Source organism: Procambarus clarkii, chromosome 28, assembly GCF_040958095.1.
Source record: "Procambarus clarkii isolate CNS0578487 chromosome 28, FALCON_Pclarkii_2.0, whole genome shotgun sequence".
In the NCBI taxonomy this organism is placed as follows: domain Eukaryota; kingdom Metazoa; phylum Arthropoda; class Malacostraca; order Decapoda; family Cambaridae; genus Procambarus; species Procambarus clarkii.
The window spans coordinates 41,818,078-41,829,369 of NC_091177.1; the positions used below are offsets into that span (position 1 = coordinate 41,818,078).

At 44.9% G+C, this 11,292-nt stretch overlaps 1 protein-coding gene across 1 annotated transcript; it reads right to left on the reverse strand.

The window, feature by feature from the left end:
• Positions 1–4,079: 4,079 nt before the first annotated feature.
• On the reverse strand, positions 4,080–4,778 carry LOC138369466 (uncharacterized). The gene has a single exon (XM_069332720.1). The coding sequence runs from the start codon at positions 4,776–4,778 to the stop codon at positions 4,080–4,082; it is 699 nt and encodes a 232-aa protein (XP_069188821.1).
• Positions 4,779–11,292: the final 6,514 nt, after the last annotated feature.

The following is an 11,292-nucleotide window of genomic DNA, read 5'->3' on the forward strand; positions in this document are numbered from 1 at the left end:
CTGTGTATTGTATGTAACTGTGTACTGTATGTAACTGTGTATTGTATGTAACTGTGTACTGTATGTAACTGTGTATTGTATGTAACTGTGTACTGTATGTAACTGTGTATTGTATGTAACTGTGTACTGTATGTAACTGTGTATTGTATGTAACTGTGTACTGTATGTAACTGTGTACTGTATGTAACTGTGTATTGTATGTAACTGTGTACTGTATGTAACTGTGTATTGTATGTAACTGTGTACTGTATGTAACTGTGTATTGTATGTAACTGTGTACTGTATGTCACTGTGTACTGTATGTAACTGTGTACTGTATGTAACTGTGTACTGTATGTAACTGTGTACTGTATGTAACTGTGTACTGTATGTAACTGTGTACTGTATGTGACTGTGTACTGTATGTAACTGTGTACTGTATGTAACTGTGTACTGTATGTAACTGTGTACTGTATGTAACTGTGTATTGTATGTAAATGTGTATTGTATGTAACTGTGTACTGTATGTAACTGTGTACTGTATGTAACTGTGTACTGTATGTGACTGTGTACTGTATGTAACTGTGTACTGTATGTAACTGTGTACTGTATGTAACTGTGTACTGTATGTAACTGTGTACTGTATGTAACTGTGTACTGTATGTAACTGTGTACTGTATGTAACTGTGTACTGTATGTAACTGTGTACTGTATGTAACTGTGTACTGTATGTGACTGTGTACTGTATGTGACTGTGTACTGTATGTAACTGTGTACTGTATGTAACTGTGTACTGTATGTAACTGTGTACTGTATGTGACTGTGTACTGTATGTAACTGTGTACTGTATGTAACTGTGTACTGTATGTAACTGTGTACTGTATGTAACTGTGTACTGTATGTAACTGTGTACTGTATGTAACTGTGTACTGTATGTAACTGTGTACTGTATGTAACTGTGTACTGTATGCAACTGTGTACTGTATGTAACTGTGTACTGTATGTAACTGTGTACTGTATGTCACTGTGTACTGTATATAACTGTGTACTGTATGTAACTGTGTACTGTATGTAACTGTGTACTGTATGTAACTGTGTACTGTATGTAACTGTGTACTGTATGTAACTGTGTACTGTATGTAACTGTGTACTGTATGTAACTGTGTACTGTATGTAACTGTGTACTGTATGTAACTGTGTACTGTATGTAACTGTGTACTGTATGTAACTGTGTACTGTATGTAACTTTTTTTTAATAACTATCATTCCTTGTTTGGCTTCAGATTGGAATGCAGTAAACCCATAATGAGTTATTAGAAGCAAAAGAATATTTTGCATTTCTTTAGTACTACAGAAGATAACATAACAAATGATAATAGTAACAATAGTAATATGTGTACTTGACTTAACAACGGGGAGCTGATCAATGGTTCAGAGCCGCCACAGTCCTCGGCACGCACCATTAGCAACAACAAGCCGCCACAGTCCTCGGCACACACCATTAGCAACAACAAGCCGCCACAGTCCTCGGAACACACACCATTAGCAACAAGCCGCCACAGTCCTCGGCACACACCATTAGCAACAACAAGCCGCCACAGTCCTCGGCACACACACCATTAGCAACAACAAGCCGCCACAGTCCTCGGCACACACACCATTAGCAACAACAAGCCGCCACAGTCCTCGGCACACACACCATTAGCAACAACAAGCCGCCACAGTCCTCGGCACACACACCATTAGCAACAACAAGCCGCCACAGTCCTCGGCACACACACCATTAGCAACAACATTCACACTGGAGGCGGAGAGAAGAAAAAACTCAAAAGTATCAAGAAATAGGATTTGAACTACTTCAAATTTGGACATATTCAAGAACCTTGTAGTGAGGTACTTCACCGGCCGTATTGTGTGGTGTGGGTGGAGGCCCTCTTCCTGTTTATGTCACTGGCTACATAAACAACTTTTTTTAATAGAATATGATGTCAAACAATAAATATAGAGAAAAAATAGAAGGTTGCAAATATATTAATTTTCACTGCAGTGAAGATTCTTCAGGAACAGTCAAGACTTCTTGAAGACTCACCTTCAGGAACAGTCAAGACTGCTTGAAGACTCGCCTTCAGGAACAGTCAAGACTTCTTGAAGACTCGCCTTCAGGAACAGTCAAGACTTCTTGAAGACTCGCCTTCAGGAACAGTCAAGACTGCTTGAAGACTCGCCTTCAGGAACAGTCAAGACTGCTTGAAGACTCGCCTTCAGGAACAGTCAAGACTGCTCGAAGACTTGCCTTCAGGAACAGTCAAGACTGCTTGAAGACTCCCCTTCAGGAACAGTCAAGACTGCTTGAAGACTCGCCTTCAGGAACAGTCAAGACTGCTTGAAGACTCGCCTTCAGGAACAGTCAAGACTGCTTGAAGACTGGCCTTCAGGAACAGTCAAGACTGCTTGAAGACTCGCCTTCAGGAACAGTCAAGACTGCTTGAAGACTCGCCTTCAGGAACAGTCAAGACTGCTTGAAGACTGGCCTTCAGGAACAGTCAAGACTGCTTGAAGACTCGCCTTCAGGAACAGTCAAGACTGCTTGAAGACTCGCCTTCAGGAACAGTCAATACTGCTTGAAGACTCGCCTTCAGGAACAGTCAAGACTGCTTGAAGACTGGCCTTCAGGAACAGTCAAGACTGCTTGAAGACTCGCCTTCAGGAACAGTCAAGACTGCTTGAAGACTGGCCTTCAGGAACAGTCAAGACTGCTCGAAGACTCGCCTTCAGGAACAGTCAAGACTGCTTGAAGACTCGCCTTCAGGAACAGTCAAGACTGCTTGAAGACTCGCCTTCAGGAACAGTCAAGACTGCTCGAAGACTTGCCTTCAGGAACAGTCAAGACTGCTTGAAGACTCCCCTTCAGGAACAGTCAAGACTGCTTGAAGACTCGCCTTCAGGAACAGTCAAGACTGCTTGAAGACTGGCCTTCAGGAACAGTCAAGACTGCTTGAAGACTGGCCTTCAGGAACAGTCAAGACTGTTTGAAGACTCGCCTTCAGGAACAGTCAAGACTGCTTGAAGACTCGCCTTCAGGAACAGTCAAGACTGCTTGAAGACTGGCCTTCAGGAACAGTCAAGACTGCTTGAAGACTCGCCTTCAGGAACAGTCAAGACTGCTCGTAGACTCGCCTTCAGGAACAGTCAAGACTGCTTGAAGACTCGCCTTCAGGAACAGTCAAGACTGCTTGAAGACTCGCCTTCAGGAACAGTCAAGACTGCTTGAAGACTCGCCTTCAGGAACAGTCAAGACTGCTCGAACACTCGCCTTCAGGAACAGTCAAGACTGCTCGAACATTCGCCTTCAGGAACAGTCAAGACTGCTCGAACACTCGCCTTCAGGAACAGTCAAGACTGCTCGAACACTCGCCTTCAGGAACAGTCAAGACTGCTCGAACACTCGCCTTCAGGAACAGTCAAGACTGCTCGTAGACTCGCCTTCAGGAACAGTCAAGACTGCTTGAAGACTCGCCTTCAGGAACAGTCAAGACTGCTTGAAGACTCGCCTTCAGGAACAGTCAAGACTGCTTGAAGACTCGCCTTCAGGAACAGTCAAGACTGCTCGTAGACTCGCCTTCAGGAACAGTCAAGACTGCTTGAAGACTCGCCTTCAGGAACAGTCAAGACTGCTTGAACACTCGCCTTCAGGAACAGTCAAGACTGCTTGAACACTCGCCTTCAGGAACAGTCAAGACTGCTCGTAGACTCGCCTTCAGGAAGAGTGCTCGAAGACTCTTCGTAAGAAACAATCAAGAATGCACGGAAACTCTCCTTCAGGATGAGTGTAGACTATGCGAAGACTCTCCTCCAGGAGGTGTGAAGGTTGCGAGGTGACTCCTACACTGACACGGTGACCCCACCTGGACGCGGCCTCGCCGATATAATAACACAACTTTATATTTTACCAAAGAACAAACTTTAAACAAAAGCTTCGTCTTCTTTGGTCACTTCCGGCGCCCTTTTCCTTGTTATCAAATGTTAATGCAACCGCTGATGCTCCGCTTCTAGTCTGAACAAAATGTCACCGGCAACTCAATGCTAATTTTCAACTTTTGTCACCCGGGGAGTGACAAGAGGCGAGGGTGAGAGTGGGTGAGGGTGAGAGTGGGCGAGGGTGAGAGTGGGTGAGGGTGAGAGTGGACGAGGGTGAGAGTGGACGAGGGTGAGAGCAGGCGAGGGTGAGAGCAGGCGAGGGTGAGAGTGGACGAGGGTGAGAGTGGGCGAGAGTGAGAGTAGGCGAGGGTGAGAGTAGGCGAGGGTGAGAGCAGGCGAGGGTGAGAGCTGGCGAAGGTGAGAGCGGACGAGGGTGAGAGCAGGCGAGGGTGAGAGTGGGCGAGGGTGAGAGCGGACGAGGGTGAGAGTGGACGAGGATGAGAGTAGACGAGGGTGAGAGTGGGCGAGGGTGAGAGCAGGCGAGGGTGAGAGCAGGCGAGGGTGAGAGTGGACGAGGGTGAGAGTGGGCGAGAGTGAGAGTAGGCGAGGGTGAGAGTAGGCGAGGGTGAGAGCAGGCGAGGGTGAGAGCTGGCGAGGGTGAGAGCAGGCGAGGATGAGAGTGGGCGAGGGTGAGAGTGGGCGAGGGTGAGAGTGGACGAGGGTGAGAGTGGACGAGGGTGAGAGTGGACGAGGGTGAGAGTGGACGAGGGTGAGAGCAGGCGAGGATGAGAGTGGGCGAGGGTGAGAGTGGGCGAGGGTGAGAGTGGACGAGGGTGAGAGTGGACGAGGGTGAGAGCAGGCGAGGGTGAATCATTCACCATCTTTCAGTGAACAATGTTGTAAACGCGACACAACATGGGTATGTTGTGCCGAGTTTAAGGATATATCCTGCCTTACTAACCTGCTCATGTCTTCGGAAACGGTAACCAGTCACTCAGACACAGGATTTCCAGTTAATGAAGAATTCGTGGATTTTGCTGAAGCCTTTAATAAGGTACCAGATGAAAGATTGGCAATGGAATTACAGGCACATGGAATATAGGTAAGAATACTAGAATGGATAAAACAATGGTTAAAACAAAGAAAACAAAGAGTGGTGCTGATTGTGAATGATGGAGAAATGTGGTAAGTGGGGTGCCCCAGGGGTCCATTTTGGGGCCAACCCTATTTGTCATATACATCAATGACACAGATGAGAACATTACAAACCACATCAGCAAATTTGCAGATGACACGAAGATATATGGGAACGTGGGGAATGATAATGATGTTCAAGCCGTACAGAGAGACCTGCAGGAACTCTACAAATAGACAGATGACTGGCAAATGCTTTAAAATATTGACAAATGCAAGACCCTGCATGTGGGGCATAACAACCAATGCCACAACTACCAAAATAATACATTACTTTACAGCAGATTGGTGAAGAAAAAGACCTTGGAGTCAACATCCACCACTCAGCGATAGTTGCTCAACAGGTGGGTGCAGCAGTCAAAAAAAGTTAATCAAACTCTTGGAATAATCAAGAATACTTCGACTTCAAGGAAAAGAAGGTAGTGATTCAATTGTACAAATCTCTAGTGCGCCTCCACTTGGATTACTGTATCCAAGCACGGAACTCTCATCATGAGAAGGACATAGCTGCTCTGGACTAGGTGAAACACCGGCCAACAAAAATTATCTCATAAGTCATCTCTCATATCGAGAACGGTTCAGGACCACAGAGCAAGCACTGCAAACCAGGCATGACAAGGGGGATCTCATCGAAACTTTTAAAATACTGAACAGCTTGGAATATGTTGATCTGGAAAATTTCTTCAGATGGTCAGATGAAACACAGACAAGGAGCATCGGTTTCGAGCTCAACAAGTCACAATGTATGACTGAGAACAGGTGATGTTTTTTCACCCATGAATAATTACCACCATTTTGTATCTTGGAGCAGTCGCTAAATGCAAAGGACTCAACATCATCCTTTTTTTTTTGAGAGAGAGATATATACAAGAGTTGTTACATTCTTGTACAGCCACTAGTACGCGTAGCGTTTCGGGCAGGTCCCTGGAATACGATCCCCGCCGCGAAGAATCGTTGTTACATCCAAGTACACATTTTACTGTTGCGTTAAACAGAGGCTACAGTTAATTGCGCCCAGTAAATCCTCCCCGGCCAGGATACGAACCCATGACATAGCGCTCGCGGAACGCTAAACTGGATCCCATCCCATGTTCGAATCCCATTAATTGAGGAAAGCTGATGAAACTGCTAAATTGGCAAATCGCCATCCAGTGATCCACAAAACAATCCAACCCAGCCAGGAGTACATAACAAACACCATCACCAAGAAACTCGCACGTCTCAACAAAGCCCATCTACACCAAAGAGTAGAAGAAGGTTCGCCCTCTGCAATATGGTATCTTCAGGCCACCCAGTTAGACAGTTTAATATCCGGAAAGAAATCCACAGGAAAATAGCAGTTCTGTTTTATAGACGCCGTATTGGTTACAGATGCAACTGGGAAATTAGTGAACTAAGAGAGTGGGAATGCATATTCTGCCAAACAATCACAGGAAAGCCACTACTTCACTATCTCCTGGAATGTGAAGCAACCAACGACCTTAGAAGAGAATTAACAGTCCCTGAATCTTGTTGTAACCACCCTGAAGCCATCAGCACTGCCACTCTTCTGATCAAAAAATGCGTTCAGCATTGATTGATTGATGAAGATTAAGCCACCCAAAAGGTGGCACGGGCATGAATAGCCCGTAAGTGGAGGCCCTTTTAAGCCATTACCAGTATCAATAGATGATACTGAAGATCTGTGGAGGTGCGACTGCTCCCTGCGTGACAGCGTTCAGCAGCTGGACACCCTCATAAATACTGTCAAGCAGTATCCTCCCCCCACGATAGCAACCACATAGTAAGGACTGACAGTTTAAATGCACGCTCAACACGCAGTATATCCTTTCACGACCAAAGATCACATTCACTCCAAAAAATCTACCATTTGCAGGCTACTCATGCCCGTGCCACCTCTTTGGTGGCTTAATCCTCATCAATCAATCTTGTTCAGGACATTGTTTACAGAACCTTGATTAAGAATGTATGTTTCCTCCAGAAATATTGCCGTACACTTACACAGGTTTTAGGTCTTTCATAAACCTCACAATAATATTATAATTATTGTCTTTACTAGTTATCGGTAGTAACTATCTCAATTACAATTATAACCTCTCATGTATTCATATATTATCCAAACTGGTCATAACTACTGCTCCTTCCGGTAACTATTCTTACCTACTAGTATCCACACATTTGGCACCAACATATGTACCTGTTTAGCCTAAAGCTAATCAATAATTCAATGAACTATGATAATGAGCCAATCTCATTCCTCCAAGAGTTCGAAAACCAACCAAAATATCATGCTATCCCATCACAATTTATGCACATGCAGTCATTGCACAAATGGAGACCAGTTAGCCGATAAAATCCAGATAAACAGCGTAAAATGGCTACACTCCAGTTCACTGGCCAATCATCGCCGGGAACCTCGCCCCGCCCCAACGAACTAAGAAACTTTAAGCAAATCAATATTGAGGCAAACATGCCGTGTGGGGCTAGGGATTATAGCTAGGGCGATCTGTACAGGGCTGCTGGGATATCCCACCCCAGTGTGTGCTGCCCAGATAATTGCTGGGGCGGTCTGTGCAGGGCTGCTGGGATATCCCACCCCAGTGTGTGCTGCCCAGATGATTGCTGGGGCGGTCTGTGCAGGGCTGCTGGGATATCCCACCCCAGTGTGTGCTGCCCAGATAATTGCTGGGGCGGTCTGTGCAGGGCTGCTGGGATATCCCACCCCAGTGTGTGCTGCCCAGATGATTGCTGGGGCGGTCTGTGCAGGGCTGCTGGGATATCCCACCCCAGTGTGTGCTGCCCAGATGATTGCTGGGGCGGTCTGTACAGGGCTGCTGGGACATCCCATCCATGTGTGGGTCCACAAGATGCACGCAGGTATAATAACCCGTCCTTGCTTTATACCTTTACCCCACCCAACACCTCAGCTTAACACTACTTGCAGAATCAGTGACCCCTCACTGACCTACCCGCTAATATCAAAACTGAGATACTAAATGAGGGGGGGGGGAAGCAACAAATGAAGGGTTTTTATTTTAAAGACAATGAATAAAACTTAACTAAAACTAAACTAAACTATACGGCGGATTGGGTAACTCGCCAATCGGTTATCCGGAAAGGGTGACTGGAGCAGTCACCCGGCCGACACCTCATGTCACTAACGAGGTTGTCCCGGTCCAGTTATGCTGTCTTCACGGAGCAGAGTACAGAGTCAACGTCACATCACCGTGGGCAAGTTGTCTCAAGGTCACCAACCAAGCTCACCAGCCACATAGTGAAGACTGCGGGAAAACCGGAAGTGGAAGACGAGTGGTCTACGAAGAAGAACGTTAATTGCAACGACTTGTCAGCTCTCTCAAAACCTGCGGTTGCGTCGTCTGTGGAAACCAAGATGCAACACGGTGGTCCCGGGTACGAACAGCACTACCCGTACAGAGTGCTGCTGAATCGCCAGATGAGGTACAACCCTGTACTTCGGCCCAAGCTCAGCTGCACGAGGGGTTGCACGGAAGGTGTACCGGCCCAGTAGTACCGGGATAACAAGTAAACGTCCGGTAGACGACGTCGCCCAGGAGCTGAGGCAGGGCCCACCTGTCCTGTCACCATGCTACCCTCTTCAACGCCACTCAAAACACACTACCAACGCGAGACATCGTGACACATCGAAGCTCTGCTCTACTCTGACAGCCTGGTTAACGATTTTCATCATGACTGCTTACAAGCAAGGATTAGAGGTGAACCCGGGTTCCTGTTATTAAAAATTGGCATATTTTCGGTATAAAAGTCGTAATTTGAAACTGAAAATAGGTGCAGAGAGTCAGAATTCGGATAAAAAAACACGCTCAGGAGTCAAATTTCCGACATTTCAGACATTTTGAAAACTGCAGGGGGGTTTGGGCAAAATATGACCCATCGTTGTTAACAGTAATTGGCATATTTTCGGTATGAAACGTCGTAATTTGAAACTGAAAATAGGTGCAGAGAGTCAGAATTCGGCTCAAAAATCACGCCCTGGAGTCAAATTTCCGACATTTCAGAAACTTTAAAAACTACAGGGGGGTTTGTGAAAATATGACCCATCGCCGTTTTCAGTAATTGGCATATTTTCGGTATCAAACGTCGTAATTTGAAACTGAAAATAGGTGCAGAGAGTCAGAATTCGGCTCAAGAATCACGCTCAGGAGTCAAATTTTCGACATTTCAGACATTTTGAAAACTGCAGGGGGGTTTGGGCCAAATATGACCCATCGCCGTTTTCAGTAATTGGCATATTTTCGGTATAAAACGTCGTAATTTGAAACTGAAAATAGGTACAGAGAGTCAGAATTCGGTTCAAAAATCACGCTCAGGAGTCAAATTTCCGACATTTCAGACATTTTGAAAACTGCAGGGGGATTTGGGCAAAATATGACCCATCGCCGTTTTCAGTAATTGGCATATTTTCGGTATAAAAAGTCGTAATTTGAAACTGAAAATAGGTGCAGAGAGTCAGAATTTGGATAAAAAATCACGCTCAGGAGTCAAATTTCCGACATTTCAGACATTTTGAAAACTGCTGGGGGGTTTGGGCAAAATATGACCCATCGCCGTTTACAGTAATTGGCATATTTTCGGTATGAAACGTCGTAATTTGAAACTGAAAATAGGTGCAGAAACTCAGAATTCGGCTCAAAAATCACGCTCAGGAGTCAAATTTCCGACATTTCAGACATTTTAAAAACTGCAAGGGGGTTTGGGCAAAATATGACCCATCGCCGTTTTCAGTAATTGGCATATTTTCGGTATGAAACGTCGTAATTTAAAACTGAAAATAGGTGCAGAGAGTCAGAATTCAGCTCAAAAATCACGCTTCGGAGTCAAATTTCCGACATTTCAGACATTTTGAAAACTGCAGGGGGGTTTGGGCAAAATATGACCCATCGCCGTTTTCAGTAATTGGCATATTTTCGGTATGAAACGTCGTAATTTGAAACTGAAAATAGGTGCAGAGAGTCAGAATTCGGATAAAAAATCACGCTCAGGAGTCAAATTTCCGGCATTTCAGACATTTTAAAAAGTGCAGGGTGGTTTGTGCAAAATATGACCCATCGCCGTTTTCAGTAATGGGCATATTTTCGGTATGAAACGTCGTAATTTGAAACTGAAAATAGGTGCAGAGAGTCAGAATTCGGCTCAAAAATCACGCTCAGGAGTCAAATTTCTGACATTCCAGACATTTTGAAAACTGCAGGGGGGTTTGGGCAAAATATGACCCATTGCCGTTTTCAGTAATTGGCTTCTTTTCGGTATAAAAAATCGTAATTTGAAACTGAAAATAGGTGCAGAAGTCAGAATTCGGATAAAAAATCAAGCTCAGGAGTCAAATTTCCGACATTTCAGACATTTTGAAAACTGCAGGGGGGTTTGGGCAAAATATGAACCATCGCTGTTTTCAGTAATTAGCATATTTTCGGTGTAAAAAGTCGTAATTTGAAACTGAAAAAAGGTGCAGAGTCAGAATTCGGATAAAAAATCACGCTCAGGAGTCAAATTTCCGACATTTCAGACATTTTGAAAACTGCAGGGGGGTTTGGGCAAAATATGACCCATCGCCGTTTACAGAAATTGGCATATTTTCGGTATGAAACGTCGTAATTTGAAACTGAAAATAGGTGCAGAGAGTCAGAATTTGGCTCGAAAATCACGCTTAGGAGTCAAATTTCCGACATTTCAGACATTGAAAACTGCAGGGGGGTTTGGGCAAAATATGACCCATCGCCGTTTTCAGTAATTGGCATATTTAAGAACATAAGAACATAAGAAGAAAGGTAACTGCAGAAGGCCTATTGGCCCATACGAGGCGGCTCCTATTCTATAACCACCCAATCCCACTCATATACTTGTCCAACCCGTGCTTGAAACAATCGAGGGACCCCACCTCCACAATGTTACGCGGCAATTGGTTCCACAAATCAACAACCCTGTTACTGAACCAGTATTTACCCAAGTCTTTCCTAAATCTAAACTTATCCAATTTATATCCATTGTTTCGTGTTCTGTCCTGTGTTGATACTTTTAATACCCTATTAATATCCCCCCGGTTATGTCCATTCATCCACTTGTAAACCTCTATCATGTCACCCCTAACTCTTCGCCTTTCCAGTGAATGCAACTTAAGCTTTGTTAATCTTTCTTCATATGAAAGATTTCTAATTTGGGGAA

Bases quoted from the DNA above. Each gene is read 5' to 3' on its own strand.
- LOC138369466 (XM_069332720.1), bottom strand. From the start codon at position 4,778: ATGGTGAATGATTCACCCTCGCCTGCTCTCACCCTCGTCCACTCTCAC.